The 19,384-nt window shown below is 50.1% G+C and overlaps 1 protein-coding gene across 4 annotated transcripts; it reads right to left on the reverse strand.

Annotated features, from left to right (window-relative positions):
* Positions 1-455: 455 nt before the first annotated feature.
* ubn2a (ubinuclein 2a) lies at positions 456-18,595 on the reverse strand. 4 transcript variants are annotated; one of them, XM_066707426.1, is made up of 17 exons: positions 18,097-18,595; positions 17,207-17,314; positions 16,612-16,713; positions 15,393-15,524; positions 15,014-15,123; positions 14,435-14,918; positions 10,503-10,573; positions 10,213-10,342; positions 10,021-10,127; positions 9,716-9,823; positions 7,058-7,201; positions 6,902-6,952; positions 6,766-6,808; positions 3,882-5,381; positions 3,440-3,647; positions 1,980-2,048; positions 456-1,788 (listed from the first exon to the last, which is right to left on the reverse strand). In XM_066707426.1, the coding sequence occupies exons 1-17, from the start codon at positions 18,367-18,369 to the stop codon at positions 1,742-1,744; spliced, it is 3,687 nt and encodes a 1,228-aa protein (XP_066563523.1). In that variant the 5' UTR covers positions 18,370-18,595; the 3' UTR covers positions 456-1,741. The 4 variants fall into 4 exon arrangements, with proteins under 4 accessions (XP_066563523.1, XP_066563522.1, XP_066563525.1 ...); XM_066707425.1 differs by having other exon boundaries at positions 15,014-15,126; XM_066707428.1 differs by lacking the exon at positions 1,980-2,048 and having other exon boundaries at positions 18,097-18,594.
* Positions 18,596-19,384: the final 789 nt, after the last annotated feature.

Consider the following 19,384-nt stretch of genomic DNA (forward strand, 5'->3'; position numbering starts at 1 on the left):
ATACATACACACACACACACAGCTAAGAATGGCTTCTAATAAAATGATGTAAACACATCTAATTGCATGAACACATTGATGCACCCATGCAGATATCGATGCCCATGTAATCCACATCCACACATGGGAACATACAGTGGTCATACCCTGCATCGACAGAGGAAAGGGAAGAAATGCAAGTGTGCAAATCTTCCACACCCGGCCCAGAGCAATGGTTTTGTAAATACCCCACCCCAATGAAGTTATTCACACCTGTAACCATCGGTCAATATAATCCTGCATCAACCTGCTGTTCGTCTGGAAGTCAACAGGAAACATCTATGGATTGTCTACCGGGTCCATGTATCGGGCTGTGAGTATGCGTGGGAGCCCCTGTACCCCTATAGGCTGTACGAGTACCCGGTGTGTCCAGATCCGCAGCAGCTCAGGGCTGACAGAGACTCGGATGCACCTGCGGCCTTTAACTCATTTTATTAAGAAACAAAAGAACCAACAGAACTAAAATAACACAAAAACAAACAAACAAAAAAAAAAAAACAATTTTAAAAACAAAACAAAACTCAAACAGCTACAGTCCCATTACCCCCCGCATCTCACACACAGATATCCACCCCTCACTCACTCTCTCTCGCTCACACACAGCGGTGGCAGCACTCGTCACCATCGACGGGGGCATCCGCAGACACCGGAAGCATCGCTTTTATGATCCCAGACAATCACACCATCCTCCCAGAGCAAACGCTAAAATCATCAGAAGAGTAATAACAGTATTCTGGCAGCAGCAGCACCTGCTGCAGTAACAGTCAGCGACCGCGATCAGAGGGTCAAGTAAGAAGGAGTGTGGAGACTCCGCCCAGCACTGAGAGACTACAGCTCCAACGATGCACTGCGCTCTCACCCACCGGAGAGGGCCAGACCATCTCCGCACCTAAGAGGGGAGGGCCGGCTGGGTCTGCTGTGTTGGAGCTCTGAAATTCATTGGGTTTAAAAGAAGAAACAGACCAGATGGCAATTTCTCCTGCTGCTGACCCACAGTAAACCCTCAACTAACCCCGTCTGGCATTAAAATCACTTCATTTCATTGAGTTTTTATTTTGAATTAAGAATCACCCCACCACCCCCTGAAGCTACACTGACACCTGCTGGACAGAGAGGTCCCTCCCCTGCACCGCGAGTGAACTGGCCTGGGGTGCGACTAGCCGCACTGTGCCATTTTGTGTTTGCGTGTCCGACTGCGTGTGTGAGCGATTGCATGCGTGTGTGTGTGTGAGATTACGTGTGTGTGTGTGTACGTTTGTGTATGTCTGTGATTGCATGCGTGTTCGTGAGATTGTGTGTGTGTGTGTGTGTGTGTGTGTACACATGTATGTGCCTGCAGTGCAGACCCCTCTCGGCCCCCTCTCTGTAATAAACCCATTGCCAGACCGCCACCTCCCGCTGAAGGAATTCCCTGGCGACAGTGCCCCTTTGCACAGTGTTGGGGTCTCGTGTGTGTAAACACAGCCTGGAGACAGACAGCGCCGCCTCCACAGCCACACATACAATAATAATAATAATAATAATAATTAGAACAGTAATATTCATGTTATTAACTGGTGTTCATTCCTGTACGACCAGCAGACAGCTGACCAATCAGAGTAGGGAACACCTGCCCCCAACCCCGTTCCCCGCCTCGTCCCTGATTCGTACAGGCAGTCCTCCCTGGGGGCGGGCTCTGTCACCATGTCTGCATGTTGATTGGTCAGTGAGTTTTCCTCTTCACCTCTCCTCCCTGGCTTTGGCTCGAGTCTGTGGCACAGGAAGCAGAAAGGAGGGGAACAGGCAGTTAGCACAGCCTGAGGGAAAGAGTGGAGGGGGACATGTGGGGACCTGTCAAGACAGAGACAGACAGACAGACAGCATGCTAGGACACGCAGGCAAGCAGGCAAGACAGACAGACCGACCAGGCAGACAGGCAGGTGAGGGGGAGGGGAGGTTACCTGTAAACATGTGCTGCAAGTGAGGAGGAAGAGCCGCTGGAGACCCTGACTGCAGACTCTTTAACAGATCTGCAGAGACGGAGGAGAGAGGAGAGGAGGAGGGGAGGGATGTAAGAGGAAGTAAAGAGATGGACAGAGGAGGGAAGAGAAGGGGTGGGGGGTGAAAGGAACAGATGGCAAGAGATTGAAAGGATTGAGATGGAGGGAGGAGAGGAGTGCAGTGGAAAACAGGGACAGAGGGAGAGGAGGAAAAGAGAAGGAATAAAAGGAGAGAAACATGAGGCAGACTGCAAACTGGACAGACAGACATTGCAATGACAGTGCAGCAGCAGAAACTATCAGAGGAGCGACAGACAGACAGACAGGCAGGCAGGCAGTCACTATCTACAGTTGCAGGATCAGCATCTCTACAGTGCAGGATCAGTGTGATCAGTGTGTCTACTGTGCGGCTGTGTATCGTTCCCCCTGACCATTCGATAGGCATCTAGATATATGGTCACCGATAACATTCAGGAAAGATGCGGTTAGAAAAATTTACGATTTGATAGAAACGTACAAAGCTCTCAGTCAGTGCAGAGACGCAGCGCTGCCCCGGGGACTCTGCGCAGAGCCGAGCAGCCATTCAGTGCTTGGGATTTACAGTGAGGGAAACAAGTATTTGATCCCCTGCCCCCTTAGCATTAACATGCAAATCAATTTTTTGAAATGCGTTTTTCTGGATTTTGTTGTTGTTATTCTGTTTCTCACTGTTAAAATACACCTACCATTAAAATTATAGACTGATCATTTCTTTGTCAGTGGGCAAACGTACAAAATCAGCAGGGGATAAAATTCTTTTTTCCCCTCACTGTACATGGGATTGCTTTGTGTTTTAATCCCAGTTACAAATATTTTACAAATAAAATGGAGATGGTTCAGATTAAGTTATTTTCCATAAATGCAAAAATGTAAAGTTGCTTTATGTTGCAAATCAATATTTAGTCCACAATACATCCGTATGAAGATCCCAAGACTAGCTTAGACTAGTTTTTGGCAACACCATCCCATTTCCTCGTAAACCCACCTTGTACCTCTTCATCGGCCAGTCATGCACATGCTCAGCAAGACAGACAGGCGTCTCCGATTTTTGATCACAAATCACTTGGCTTAACCCCCCCCCACCACAGCACTGCTGCTGGGTCAAAAGTATCATCAGGAGAAGCCAGCGACACATTATGATCCAATCTGCAATTGCTGTATCGGTTTGTGACGAGCAGATCGATATTTAACAGATTCATTAATAAATATGGACCAGACTGGGGAATTTGAATCGGTGCAGTCGTATCTCAAACAGCTGGACTAGCGCATCGCTTTGAGTTGGTGAATCGTTACACCCCTAGTATACAGTGAAGTGTGTCAGTGCGTACTCTTTGTGCCAGTGTGTCAGTCTATACACAGTGCAGTGTCAGTGCCGTACTCACTCTGTGCCAGTGTATATCCTGAGTTGGGTGAGGCAGAGGGCGTGCTGGCACCGCTGGGGGAGAAGTTCAGCAGGTCCAGGGGGAACTGGAAGGGCAGAGAGACGGGCACCAGCCCCCCCAGCATGCCGAACGCCCCCAGCCCACCCCCCCCCGCAGACAGCAGGGGCAGAGAGGGAGGGCTGCCCAAGAGACTGGCGGCTGAGGTCACCTGAAGAGAGAGAGAGACTAGTATTGAGACCAACTTACTTACTCTTACCACCTTACACCCCAATCGATTTACAATCACACGCTTTACACCCACACACATAGCCATCCCATACTTACACACACACCCACCCCAGACTTACACACACACATACCCCCTAGACTAACACGCGCGCACGCACGCACACCAGATTCACATACACACACCCACCCACACCAGATTGACACTCCCACTCACCTGAGTTAGTGTTGTCTGCGTGCTGGGGGCCGTGCTGGCCACTCTGCTCGGAATGGGCTTGACCCCCGACCCCACGATCCCCGACGACCTCTGGGCCGGAGAGGGGCAGGAGCGCCTGTGATTGGCCGAGGGGGACTGGGAAGGGGCGGGGCGAAGCGGGGAGGGGGTGGGGTTACTGCTGGTATTGCTACTAGTGTTGCTGCTGCTGCTGGGGGGTGCACACTTAGGCCCCCCCACAATGAGACCGGAGCCCTGCCCGGCTTTCCCTGCCACCCCCTGCACTGCATAAGGGGGCCGGAAATTGGGCTTGCAGGAGGAGGAGCTCACTGCCGTCACCTGCGCCCGGGGGAGAGAGAGAGAGGGGGAGGAGGTGGTCTGGGAGGGCACGGAGGACGGGGGGGGGGCGGGGGCAGAGGTGGCGGGGGGGGGGCGGGGCGTCTGCAGGGCGTTGGTGAGCTTGACGATAGGGGGAAGGCTGCGTGACGCCTTGGTGAGGGTGGCCTGCATGGGGGTGATGAAATTGGACTGGTGGTGGTGGGGGGGCCGGGCAGAGGGAGAAGGGGGGGTGTTCTTGGGGTGGCCTTGGGGGGGCCGCGAGGGTGTGCTGGGCAGTTGCTGGGCCTTGTGTGCAGGGGGGGTCAGTCTGTGTTGCAGGGGAGGGGTGGTGCCATGGCCGGCCTTGGCTCCTCCGCCTCCAGTGGGGGTCAAGCTCTTGCCCGAGGGTGGGGGGTACAACTTGCTCTGAGCGCCGCTTGGGGGCAGCAGGGGGGAAGCGGTGGGGGGGGGGCGGGGCTTCTGCAGGGCGGAGGGGGATGCGGCGGAGGCGGCAGGGGAGGAGTGGGGGTGGTGCAGCAGCAGCTTGGGGGTGGGGTTGGCAGAAGTGGCGGGGCGCTGGAGGTGGGGGTGGGCGTGCCGGTGCTGCCCATGGGCGCTCGCCGTGGCCACAGTGGCCGCCATCGTGCTGGCTGTCGTCCGGACCAGCGAGAAGCAGTCAGTGCGCGTCGCCCCCGAAACACCGGAGATGGAAAGAGAGGAGGTGGGGGGGCGGGCAGAGGGAGAGGAGGCGGGGGGGCGGGCAGAGGGAGAGGGGGAGGAGACTGAGGGAGAGGTGGAGGTGGCGGGAGGTGTGGGGGCCTCTCTCTTCACAGCGTAGGAGGGCGAGGGGGTGGGGGGTCGTGGCCTCTTGGCAGGGGGGGCAGCGGGGGGCTGCGGGGCCGGGGGCGACGGGGGGCTGCTGTCGCTCTGGACCAGCCCCCGGGCCGCGCTGCTCAGCAGGGCCAGCGCGTGGGAGATGGAGTCCAGGGAGGGGGCCGCCAGGGCCTCGTCCAGGGAGTCGTCCAGGCAGATGGTCTCAGGGGGTGAGGAGGAGGTTGGGCGGCGGGGCTGGGACTGGGAGGGGGCCGGCGCAGCAGCAGACACACCCAGGGGCTGGGGGGTGGAGCAAGCAACAGGGGGCGTGTGGGGGGGCTGCTGGGGTGTCCGCTGCATCCACATCCCATCCTATGGGGAAGAGAGGGGTGAGAGATTGAGCAATTAGTACATGTTACATATTGACACTCCTACTGAGCACTGAGACTGAGAGAGAGAGGGAGAGAGGGATGCCCCGTTTCCACTGGCGGACGCATCCGTGTATTGTGGAGGGTTAACAATCTGGTGCTAGACGCGTCCGTCCCTACTGAGGACATGATTCGCTTTCAGCTGTGGAGGTGTGTGTTTGACTTGTAGACAGAGAGGGAGGAGATCAGATGCATTGTGTCGGAAGATATAATCTCAAGTGTAGTGTGCGATCACGAAGAAATTAGTTTTATTAGCAGCATGGAGTGAAATCCACGTACAGAAACAATGAAATGTTTTACTGCTTACAGTTAATATCCGAGTGCATTAAAAACTTGGATTTCGTAGGACCAGTGCAGGATACTGAAGGATAATGATCGGATGGTAGCAGCCGATTTTATTAATATTTCATGAACAGCTGGCCGGTGTTTCAGGCTGTGTTGTGTGAATGGTGTGCAGGACAATCCACAGAGACAATCAGTATGAAGGCGAAGACGATTAGTTAACATGTCCATTTACAAGTTAAATTAATGAATAAATAAATACAGCAGATCTGGGTTTCCCTCTAAAACATTAAGGACTGGTTTAATAAATGCGTCCATAAACGCCATGACCGAGACACGCGCTTTAGTTCAATTATAACCGGCTATATTGTATCTGGATGATTCATCGTGAAACGTGTGTATTGTGTTTCAACTGTAACTTGCCCTGGTTAAGGACGTCTGATAAGTAAATTATAAATAATACAGCAAAAAGTGTTGTTACAAATCTGCAGAAAGAGTAATAAGTTAAGGGAGTCATGCTGTGCCATTTAAAATACATATATACTCGCACAAATGATGACGATAATAATAACAAAACATTCGCTATTTAGTATTATTGCTGCACATGGAAACGTATTCTTATGGGAACATGCTTGTCTGAATATAATGTCTCTACACGTTTAGCTCTTCCAAATATCTCTGAACAGAAACGTGTTTATTACACTTTTAAATCATGTAAAGCACAAATAATAAAATGGACAAAGTCCTCTCCATGTCAGGCTGTATCACTCGTAGTGTTTCCTATCTCTGTTTAACACAAACACAAACCAAACCCTCAGTCGCTGCTCCTCCTATCAGAGGGACGGACGTCACAACGGCCTGGTTTTGCAAAAAAAGGTCTGGGACGCGTCTGAGGATGGACGCGTCCGGCACAGCATGGCACGACACAGACACTTAAGCCAGTGGAACCGAGGCAAGAGAGTGCTGGGGAGGGAAAGCAGGAGACAAGGAGTGTGAAGAGGAGTAGGGCAAGTGAGAGTGAAGAGGGGGAGTGTGACAGTTCTTACCCTGGGTTTAGTTTTGGGTGTGGGGACAATCTTCTTCTTGGCTCTACAGGAGAGAGAGAGCAACATTGAATGTGTGTTTTTAAGTGTAGCATGACAGAGAGGAGATTGTCATTGTGGGACAGTGCGAAAGACTCACAGGTTTCCAGTGAGGTGACTGTGCACAGAGCGACTCTCTTTAAACAGCATCCTGAGGGAGGGAGAGAAAGAATATTGATTCATATCAAAAACACTAAAGGAGAAATTGGCAAAGACAGTGTTGCGGAAAGAAAGAGACAGAGAGACGCACACTGACCTGGCCTGCATCCAGCCCTTTGGCCACAGGGGTTTGACCTCGGCCTCCATGAAGCTTTTGAGGTAGTCCTCCGGAGACAGGGTGCACTGCGACTCCAGCGCATAGCAGCCCAGCTTCACCCTCACCAGGTTACACAGCAGCGTCCTACAACCACACACAGGAATTCATTACCACTAACACTGTAATAACAGGACTATTACCGATGTAACATTGTTGTATCACCACTATAACACTAATAACACACACATACTGTAATACAAGGGGAGCATTATGGTTCCTGGACATAGCGGCCCAGCTTCCCCCTAACTAGTTTACACAGCAGCACTTGTAACCACACAGGCATCTATCACCACTGTAATAACACCATACTATTACCACAAGCACCGTAATAACAGAGCTATTACCACTATAACAACACCATACTATTACCATAAGCACTGTAATAACATAGCTATTACCACTGTAACAACACTAATCCAACTGTTGTACCACTAACACACAGGACTATATTACCACTGTACCACAAATAACATGACTATTACCATTGTAACACTAATAACAGGACTATTACCACTGTAACACTAATAAAACCTGGCCATTACCACTACAACCCTGTAATAACAGGGCCATTACCACTGTAATAACACAGGGCTATTACCACTGTCAATTGTAATAAATAACACTAATAACACATTACTGTAATAAACGGGTAGCACTGCGGCTCCAGGGCATAGCAGCCCAGCTTCACCCTCATCGGGTTACACAGCAATGCCCTGGGGCACAGCACTAATAAAGCATTCGATATTCTAATAGACTAGTATCTGATTACTTGTGAGAGTAGGGAATCAATCTGGGAGATTGCGAGGTGGCACAGCTAGAGCAGCCCATTTAGAAGGAGGAGCAGCTCTTTTCAAGGTCATCCTTTTTGGCAGAGGCCACTTCCTAATACTATGGATAAAGGATGGATGGATGTGATAATGACCTGCATATAATCACTTAATGTGAATGCAGTTTAATGTAGAAAATGCTTAACGCGGACTGATGTAATTAAAAATACAGCAACCCAATGTGCACAACTCTTAACACACAATGACAAACGTGGTAAGATGCATCCATCTAAACATTTTTCCATGCTACCATACAACATGCATAACTGTAAATCTCTTCCAAGTCATAACGTTGCCCTGTCAGCCATTAGGACTCGTGTCAAATGCCAACACGGTAGATAACTATCTGATCACCTGGTAACACTTGAGCCTCATAATTGAAAATAGCTTTCTCCATGTGAATGAAATATAGTGTGATTGGTCATTCATTCATCACTACATAAAGCTCTGAGGAAATAAACTGTGATGTTGATGAAAATCTTTGGCCAAATGCAGAGCAGAGAACAGATCTCCGATGTCAATATCACTGAATCACTATCTAATTGTCTATAGTTACTGTAAGCACTTCGTGTTCATTTGTAATTTTGATTTTATGTATTCTACATTGCACAACAAAATGCCAGCATACTTTACTGTAGGTTTCCATTAGTGTACTGTAGTGCGTTTTCCACCAGCAGGATTCATTACTGTTACTGTAAGACATTTACTTTTGGAGGACTACATAAGAGATGATACAATTGTGTAGAATATCACTGAATGCTTACTACACATTAGTGAGAATAGTTTTCCACTTGTCATTTTGCTCAGGGTAATCTTGATCAGTAGCAAATTACACTTTTAGACTGTATGGATTTGAATGATTGTGTGCATTATTTTTTAACGGCTGCTACTACACAGCGCTTCGATGATTAAACTTCAGTGATCAGCGCATCTGATATGTTGGTACCATTTGCGATGTATCTCACTTGACACAGCAGTATGTATCTTGCACTCTGCGTGGGATTTTGACCCCAAAAATGAGCTGCATCTTGTGTTAAGAGATGAACACATTGGGTTGCGAGTCAAAGCAATTGTAAAAAATATTTATACACAAACATTCTTCATTAAAAATACTACATTCAAGAGAGTAAGTCTTTATGGTTATATTAAAAGCATAATCATCACGTTAAGCCCTAATAACATTAAGTGAAATTGGTTACAATAGGAAAACCCTTTATAATGCTGTGGAAGGAAAGTTAGAGTTAGAAAATCCTCTCTCAAACCTGTTTTCTTCATTGTACACTTAAGAAAGATAAGGTCAAGCTAGAAGGTCAGGCCAGAAGGTAGTTTGATCTCCGTTTGTTATTTACGATGAACATCTTGGAGACAATTACAAACAGTATGATTTGAGTGTCTGCTCCCTAAACCATGTACTGACCTATGAACTCTGTCCTATAATGATATATATTCTGCATAGTTAGCCTTTAAGATAACATAGTAATGACTTTCTAATTATAACCAGATCTTTGACTTCTGTGTGTATAAAAGCCTCTGACTTTTACTATGGAGTCAGAGCAACTTTGGAATCTCATGATGCTCTGTTCTTCTCCAGGCTGCGTGTAATAAAGGCATTGCAACAAACGCTCCAACCTGATTGAAGACTGAGTTTCTTCCACAATGTCCATTTCTAGCGGTCACGTCTGTAATAATGTAACACGCATGTCACTGCAAGAGGAGTGACCCTGTCATAGCAAAGAGCACAACGGAGAACCACAGCAGCTGCCCCTCGTACCGTAGACCGTCGTCCCAGACGAATTTCTTGCGCGGCCCCATGACCCTGCGGCCCGGCCTCTCCTCGTCATCGTCCTCCGAGCCGACCTTCTCGCCCTCCTCACTCTGTCTGTTCACACACAACAATACACTGTTAACACACATACACGAGCCGTTCTTCTCACCCTCATCACTCTCTGTACACACACAATACACTTCACACACACCATTCTTCTTGTCCTCCTCACTTTCTATATACAGACAACAATACACTTAACATACACACAGTTCACATAGCCATACACCCCTGTCCCGCTCCGTGCGTACTTGGCTGCGTGTGCCTGGCAGTGCAGGTTGTAGCGGGCGATCTGCTCGGGCATCACGCTGCACACCGCCAGCTTGAGCTTCAGTAGGGGGGTCCTGAGACGGTCGTCCTGGGGGAGAGAGAGGTCAGTACAGTGCGGCGCAGCACGCGGCGCAGCACGCTGCGCAGGAGCGCAGCGCGGCTCGCTCCACTACCTGAATGTTGAGGTTGAGCTTCTTGAGTCTCTTCAGTAGCGTGTCCTTGTTGCAGGGCACGAAGGCCTCCAGGTGGGAGTACACGGCCGCACGCACCTCCGCCGACTGCTCCTGCACCTGCAGCTCAATACTGAGAGAGAGAGGGGGGGGGGTTCATACACACGCATGCACACACTGTACAAGGACAGAGAGGGATTGATGCACCATCGCAGAGAGGGAGAGACAGGCACACACAGATGCATAGAGAAACAGGGAGGGAGACGCACAGACGCAGAGAGGAAGACACTCACTCCAGCAGGATGTTGTTCATGTCCAGGGTGAAGAACTTCTTCCTTCCCTCCTCATCGAACTGACGAGATGCCTGAGGGGGTGGGGGGGGGGGTTGGACAGCATCAGTAAAACACTATTAAACTCCTCCAAAACATACTCGCACACACTTCTCTTTCTTTTCCTGGTCACTGACCTGGAACATAAACCTGCTTCTCTCCATCTCTCCCTCTCTTTCTCTCTCTGAGATCTATCAGCTGCCTCTCTCTCTCCCTCCTCTCTTCCCTCAATATCTCCTGCTGGAAAACACGCTGCAGACAGCAGTCGGCATTCACCATGTTTGGCTGTGCTTAATACTCTGCAGCTGCGATACAAACTAAACCCTTCATGGCGAGACAGTGGACCGCGGTCCGGCAGGTGCATCACAGCTGTAGCCTCCACATGTTGCTATAAGGACTCTTCAGACGACCCTGTTTGAAGCTGTGTGGCTGCAGCGACTGACGCGTCAATCACAGGCAGCAAAGCGCCTCACACTCAGCATCTCAGTTACTCGCAGGAGTGCAACACGCCTTTTCCATGGCAACATGATGCTCTGCAGCAGTCTGTCCCCCCCAGCACTGCTACCGAGCACCAGAGGCCAGGCCAGCACTGCTACTTTTTTGTAAACCAAAAAACAAAACAATGTATCGAAAGCAAAAAAACTAAAACTTGAAAGCAAAAAATGTTAAAATCGAGAGCAAAACTCTGACACTCTCGTCTGCAGTTACTGTCTTTGCTTGCGATGCTGCGATCTTTGCTTTTGCCGCCAGTTTCTTTGCTTTCGATTTATTTATTTTTGTTTACGAGTTTTGGCGCTGTTTTGTCGTGAGGGCGGGATTTACAGGGAGGCGTGGATCCTGGGTCTCCATTGGTCCAGCAGGTTTGAGTGACAGTTCTTCCTGACCCAATCAGTGAGCAGGTGGGCTGGTCTGACAGTCACTCTGCAACACATCTGACTTCAGCACCGACTGACCCAGACTGAGTGGAGCAACTACATGGCTTTGGAATTTAATTATAAACAAAGCATGCTTTTTATAAAAGTTGTGGACAATCGCTTTCTACATATTACATGTGTTTATTTTATACAGTCTCTTTATCGATGGACCTGTAATTTTGTAGGTGACTGTTCATATATAGTGTGCATGTGTGCGTGTATGTTTCTTACCTAAACAAACTGGGACATCACATGCTCTTAATGAATACGATGCCCCTTAATTTGCCTCTTGCTAAATGCTGTGATCTCCATCAGTCTGGCGCTCTGTTAACTGAGCAGCTGAATTAAAGTGCTCTGCAGGTGACATTAATATGAACATGATATTAAACATGTTACTGTGCACGTAGCAGGTGGATCCTGTGTTTTGTTTCAGTGCTGTATGTTGGGCTCAAATGGCGGTGGGATCCAGTGATTGTGCAGTTCTTGACTGCAGGTCTCTGCGCACACAGGGGGTTTAATGAGTCACTGAATCGGCGCTGCTGTTGAAACCGAGACAGTCGATACCATCCCACACAGAGATCACCAGACCAGCCCACCTGCTCACTGATTGGGTTAGGAAGAACCGTCACTCAAACCTGTTGGACCAATGGAGACCCAGGATCCACGCCTCCCTGTAAATCCCACCCTCAAGACAAAACCGCGCCAAAACTCAAAACGAAAAAAAAAAAATCAAATCAAAAGCAAAGAAACCGGTGGCAAAAGCAAAAATTGCAGCATCGCAAGCAAAGACAGGAACTGCAGGCGAGCACAGCAGAGGTTTGCTCTCGATTTAACATTTTTTGTTTTAAAGTTTTTTTTTTTTTTGCTTTTGATACATTTTTTTGTTTTGTTTACAATTCTATAAATTCGATTCTTCGATTTTTTTATTTTTGATCTCAACATCAAATTTTATCAAGTGCTTTATTTTTTTTTGGTTTACAATACATATATTTTTTAATGCGATACTTATGGCGCTAAGGGTCCACCTGCAGCAGGACGACCCGCAGGCACACCCCCACACAGCACTGCGCAGCCTGCAGACACCACCACACAGACCTGCACAGCTGTGCACACCCTGCAGACACCACCACACAGCGCACAGCCTGCGGGAGAGAGCCCCCTCAGTAGCACAGTGCTGGAGCTCAGCCAGTTGATCCAAATGAACATCAGTGATCTCCAGAACAGCACCAGCAAAAAACTCCCAGCAAACACAATGAAAACTATTAATATCAATCTTAGGGCTATATGAAATCCAAAAACACACACAGCATATCAGCATACCAAATAACTGCTATTATTAAGTCATTATTTACATGTTATGAAGTTAAAAAACAAAACATGACAAGTTGAATCTGATGCCACCACAGTGTTGAAAGAGATTGTTGTGATGGGACATTGAAAACGACTGGTATGTATGCATGTAATAAATAATAACATTATTATTAATACTACTACTACTACAATGTATCCAAGGTGACAAACATAATTCATTATTTAAATAGAGTTAAGCAATTCATAATTAGTTAGAAATTCAACCTTTTTTCCTGCGTGGCTGCATCTCGGTAACTGTGGGTAAAAAGGGCGAGGAGCACAGCGGCGCACCGCAGACTCGCACTGTCCCTCTTCCTTACAGACTTCGTTTTGTTAGATTTTTTTTCTCTTCTCATATTGTACAGACAGGTTTTAATCTGCGTTTCTTGTTAAACCACATCGCCACCACATCGAAAAGCTGTCGGGGTGAAGTGAGTCCGACAAATAACAGAATGATCGTTTTCAAAAACGTGTCATGTATATGTCATGTCAGATACACAAAGCAGAGACAGATCCTGACCAGTACAGGCTCGGTGACCACAGCCTGGCCATAGAGACGGGCCGACAAGAACACCTGATTGCCAAGAGAAGCGTCTGTGAGTCACTGATCTGGAGAGCTGGACACAAGCTGCACTTCCTGCTGTACTGCCCTAAATACGTTACAGTCAGGGAGAACTACTACACTCAAGTAAACAATAAAATCCCTGAATTCGCTCAGCTCCCCAAGAGCTGCAAACCACCCGTCCTGCTGGGCCATCTCAGCAGCACAGTTCCAGTCCACTGCCGCAGCCTGAGCGACGCCACTGAAAACACAGTCCTGTTCCCAACTGTTATTCAGTTTCACAACCTTTTTGTTGTCATGACTGGTTTTGTTTTCATTTCTTATTACTACTATGATTAATATAGATGTATTAGCTTTAGCAAAACATGGCATGCCAATAAAGCAAATCTGAATCTGAGAGAGAGACAGGGACACAGAGAGAGTACAGGGCTCTAGACTATCGTTTTCCACTAGTGACTCTGGCGCTGGTCACATCTTCAGCTGGCGGCACCAGCACATGATTTGGTCGCACCGGTTTTCACCCCCGCCTTACAATAATGAACCTAATGTCCCAATGCTGCAGGCAAAACAGAACCAGGACAGTGACTTATCCACTGATTCAGGCAGATATACGGAGATGCTCAGTGTGAGGCGCCAGAGTCGCAGCAGCCACACAGCGTCACAAACAGGGTTGTTCCAGGAGTCCTTATGGCCACGTGTGGAGGCTACAGCGGTGATCCGCCTGCTGGACCGCGGTCCACTCTCTCGCCATGAAGGGTTTAGTTTCTATCGCAGCTGCAGGGTATTAAGCGCAGCTTTATAGAAGGAAGAAACCGTTTATTGATAAATCATTTGTCACCGTAGTGAGGCAGCGCACCGCTCACGGCACAGCCCCAGTCTATCAGATCCCATCGCAAGCAAACTGTCAACCAAAGACTAGAGCGACCGGCTTCCATTTTGTCACTGGCGGCCTTGCAACCTTCATCATGAAGTTGTCTCGCACTGCCAGAACAAAGGGTCTCAAACGTGAGCAGCAGCGTCAAGCCACAGACAGACAGAGAGGGAGGGAGGGAGGGAGGGAAGAGACTGACCGCACGCAGGTCCTCGATGCGCTTGATGAGCGGGGCGGGCAGGCCATCGGGGAGGGGCGGCGGGGTGAGCAGCATGGGCGCCTGCCTCTGAGACAGACCCGCTTTCTGGCCCCCGGCGGGAACCACAGCCCCCAGCAGGCCGTTTTCGGAAGCCTCGGCCTCAGAGTCCAGCAGCTGCTCCAGGTCCAGGTCGCCCAGCAGGTCCTGCAGCATGTCGCTCTCGTTGGTGGAGCCCAGCAGGGAGATCACCGAGGGGTCGGCGAAGTCGTGGAGGTCTCCGGCGGCAGGGGGTGCGGCCGCAGCGGTGGGGGGCACGGGGGGCGCAGCGGGCGGGCGGGGGGGGTTGGAGGGCGTGGCGTTGGGCAGGTGCTTTCGGGGCATCTCCTCCTTCTCCCGCGTGAAGCGGCGCAGCATGGCCGCCAGGGACAGAGAGTCCTTCAGCAGCTTCTTCCTCTTCTTCTTGTCCGGGCGCAGAGAGGAGACCCTGCAGAGAGAGAGGAGAGGAGTGTTAGGGGTTATACACGCTCTGGGCTCCTCTGCACATCAGGTGTGTGTGTGCGTCTGCGTGTCCAGTCTCACCCCAGCTGTTTGGGCACTCGGTTCTTCCGGGGCTTCTTCTCCTTCTCCAGGCTGCTGCCCTCCTCCTTCCTCTTGCGTTTCTTTATCCCTCGTTCCTCGCCATCCTTCATCTTCTGAGAGAGGGATGAGTTAAAACACATACTCCCACTGCATAATGAGTAAGTGCAGTATAGTCTCTCTGGAGCGCAGTGTGAGTAAGTGCACTGTAGTCAGTGTGGTGTGAGTAAGTGCAGTGAAGTCACTCTGGAGCACAGTGTGAGTAAGTGCAGTGTAGTCTCTCTGGAGTGCACTGTGAGTAAGTGCAGTGTAGTCTCTCTGGAGTGCAGTGCAAGTAAGTGTAGTGTAGTCAGTGTGGTGTGAGTAAGTGCAGTGTACTCACTCTGAAGTGCTTGCTCTTCCTCTCCCCCTCCTCGCCCTCAGACTCGGAGGCCTGTCTGAACTGCAGGGTCCCAGTGTTGATGTAGAATCCGCCCAGCTTGGTGGTGAGAGAGGCGGGGACCAGCTCGTCATACTGCAACACACCGGCAGAAACCAGTAGAGACCAGTCAGTCATACTGTAACACTGCAGCAGAAACCAGCAGAGCTCCAGTCCTAGCAGCACAGGGCTCTACTGAGCACCCAGCTCCCACAGACGTGCACCCAGGGCCAGCTGGCTCGGAGGCTGACAGGGCCCAAACACACAATGGTCACAAAAACAACAAATCGGGAAAATTGACATAAATCTGAAAAAAAATACACAGAAAAATGGAGCCAGGAATTAGAGCTACAAGCCAAACTGCAATGCTGCCGGGCCCTGAACAGAAACATTAACTTGGTTAAACAAGTTAATGGAAGCCTGGCCGTTGAAAAAGGCGGCTAAGAAACCTCTGGCCAGAGAGGAGTGTCTGTGCAGCCATGTGACCTGGGGAGCTCGACACAGACGCACTTCCTGCTGTCCTGCTCCCAGCAGAGACACATACGGGAGACTTCCCTCCACAAATGTCACACTCAGGTGGCTCTCTGACAGTGATAAACTGCCCACTGTACGGGGGACAGGGGGTGCGAGTCTGTCTACACAACCTGAGGGACAGTGTGTAGACACACATGCATCTTCATTCGAATACATTTTCCATCAAGTACAGTATGTCCCATCCTCCATTCCCAGGGTGGTTTCTGTAAACTGGGAACAATACCAAAAAAACTAACAAAAAAAAAAGGTATTAGCCCAGCCAAAGTGACAGAATAATTCATTTGTTACAAAACAGCAGCATTGTTTTTCCACACTAAGGAATCCCACATACTGAAGCATCACTCCTTCCTGCCCTTTTCATTTTGTAAACCATTTGTAATAGATATATTTTATTGTCTTCACAAATGTCTGTTTTGACCGAGCTCATTTCAACACATATAAGCCCAGTCATTAGGATACTCTAATCTACACTTACATGCTTGTAGATATGCTGTACACTGCATTTCTGTGTGTAACAAACTATAGAATCGAACCTTTGTTTGTATGCGTTTTCTAAGTATCGAATCACATCTTCGGTACACAGCGCTACACTACGCACTCCAGGAGCACTGCCATCATGCCAGTAAAGCTCATCTGGAATTTGACTCACAGCCTCCGAGTTGTCTATGAAGGGGTCGGTCTCGTCGTAGCCGAAGCCGATGTCAATGAGGTCCTGCAGTCTGTCCTTCCGCTTCTTCTTCCCAGAGCAGCCCTAACACACAGGAGGACAGAGGGAGTGAGACACACACAGACAGAGATCTGTCTCAAAATGTCCCAATCAATAATCTAGCCAATCACCAATGAGGTGTGTGGTCCCCTCACAAATCCCAACTGCACAATCTGGTAAATACAATAATGCAATATTCCCCCTGCTGGTCCCCGTGCAGGTGAGGGCAGTGAAGTTCTGGTCCCACCTAAAGCAGGTGGAGCCCCCGTCATACCACCAGCCTACCTTCCTTCTTTTTATATTTATCATGTTATTTTTAATCTATTGAAATGTATTTACTTACTATGACACATTGCTGGACAATCTGTTAGTTATTACTAATGATCTATTATTCATGTATATTCATTATTATTTTATAAATGATTTAACTATTTATAATTTTTTATGCATCACCTGTATCACACAGGAAGAGCTCATGCCAATAAAGCTCAGAGAGAGAGAGAGAGAGAGAGAGAGAGAGAGAGAGAGAGACACTCACATATTTGGCCTCAAACTTCTTGGCCAGAGCTTCCACTTGCTGTCTGTCTCGCTCGTCATCGTTGAAGGGGTCTGCTGGGTCCGCCGGGATGGGGTCAGGCTTCTTCACCTGGGAGGGAGGGGCAGGAGTTAATGCACAGTGTGAGGCGCCGCGCCACCCAGACCCACACACTCCCCCCCGGTACCCGTGCCACACCACACCACCCCACCCCACGCCACACACACACACTCCCCCACCGTACCCATGCCAAGCACACACACACACAGTGCCCCACCGTACCCATGCCGTGTCTCACACACACTCCCCAACCATACCCAGGCTGTGCCACACACACTCATTCCTCAACAGTACCAGCTGCGTGCCACACACTACACTGTGAATGTGCACAGAGGCACCACACTGTGAATGTATGCAGTGCCACTGTGAGTGTTGCTTTACACCTGAATACAAGCATCGTCTAGAAAAGGGTTTAATGTTGTTCAATAACAGGCACACGAATGGAGGCGCCACATTACAGCGGGCAGAGCTGCAGACTGCAGGGAGAGACGAGCTCTCCATTGCACGGTATGAGGGCGCAAAGCATAATAAGAAGCGTATTTGGAAATGACTATCCTATTGCAAAGTGTAACCGCGCCTGCACAGCGGAGAGCTGGGCTGACGGCGCTGCGCTCCGGAGAGGGACGCGGGCGGGCGGTGCAGCCCCGACTCAACTTTGTGTTACTGCGAGGCCGTGGCGCACAGTGCTCAGCCCGGCAGCTCACCGCACACGCAGCCCTGCTGAGGACCCGCACTGCCGACAGCGGTGCCAGGACACAGCTGCCCCGACCCTGCAGCGCGTTCAGCCCGACCGCCCGGCCCGCCAGCCCCCGGCGCCGGGCCTGCGCTCTCACCTGCAGGGACTGCAGCAGCTCGCTGTAGTTGAACTCGGCCGAGGCTTGGTCGCTGGGCTCGGACAGGCGCAGGTTCAGCCGCACGGTGATGCCCCGCTGCCCCCCATTCGCATCGGCTGCCGCCACCGCCGCCTCGCCGCCGGCCTCCTTCCCGAACCGGGCCGCCGCGCCGGGCTCCGAGTCCCCGGGGCTGGCCGTGTCGTCCTCCCGCCGGCGCTTCCTGGGCTCCGGGGAGGACAGGGTGACGAAGGGGACCTTCCTCGGCTCGGCCATGGCGGCGCGCCTCGCTGTCCCTGCCGCTCGAGGGGTGCTTTACTCTCGGGGGTGAAGGTTTGGGGTCCGGGGGCGGCGGCGGGTCTCCGCCTGCTCGCTCGCTCCGTGCGGGTTGTGGGCGCTGTGAGTGAAGCTCCCTGTTCCTCTGCGCTCTCCGGTCAGGGTCCTGCTGGATCCAGGGCGGCCATCTTGCTTTGGGGGTAAATACAACTCCTCCAGTTTCGGCGAGGAAGCCCACTGCGCCTGCGCCAGGGAGGGGCGTGGAAAGAAAGCAGGAAGCACGTGCCCCCGGCCGAGCCCACAGCCAATCAGAAGCCGCCGCTGTGTAGCCCCTCCCCCAGCCAGCCGAGCAGTTCTCAAAAGAGAAGCCGGAGTCAGAGGTTTGCAGACGGGATGTGAAAGGGTCGCCATTTTGGCTCAAATGAGGAATCACTGCAGCACATGGTTTCGAGGGGAGGGGGTTTGAGCCTAAATGGCGGAGAAGGTGTCTCAGTTTCCTAACCTCCACATTATGAAATGCTGACTCCCGACATTTTTATGTAATGACGATAATTAAACCCGGAAAGGAAGAGCATTGTTTACACTGACAATCAGCACAGAGAGGCTCAGACCGGCCTGCACCACTGTCACTGCAGGGGGACAGGAGCACTGAGAGACACTGGGGCCACACTGAGAAACTGGGGGTTACTGAGACACACTGGGGACACACTGAGAGTAGTATTGGTCAATACCACAATTTTGCTCCATGATACCAATACTAGTTTTAGTATCACGGTACTCAATACTACCATGATACCACCAGAAAAGAACCTTTAGCAATACAGTTATAAAACAAATTGAGTTTCTGATCATTTTGAAATACTTATACTCATTAATATTTTGCACCATATTCTACTAAAACAGCAAATCATGTTTACTATTCTGTTTCGTTTCTTCAAGAAATAGTGTCAACATGCCTATCTTCTTGAAGTTTGTAAAATAACTTTCTTATGCTGTTAAAACATCAATTGAGAAA

Source organism: Amia ocellicauda, chromosome 6, assembly GCF_036373705.1.
Source record: "Amia ocellicauda isolate fAmiCal2 chromosome 6, fAmiCal2.hap1, whole genome shotgun sequence".
Classification (NCBI taxonomy): Eukaryota; Metazoa; Chordata; class Actinopteri; order Amiiformes; family Amiidae; genus Amia; species Amia ocellicauda.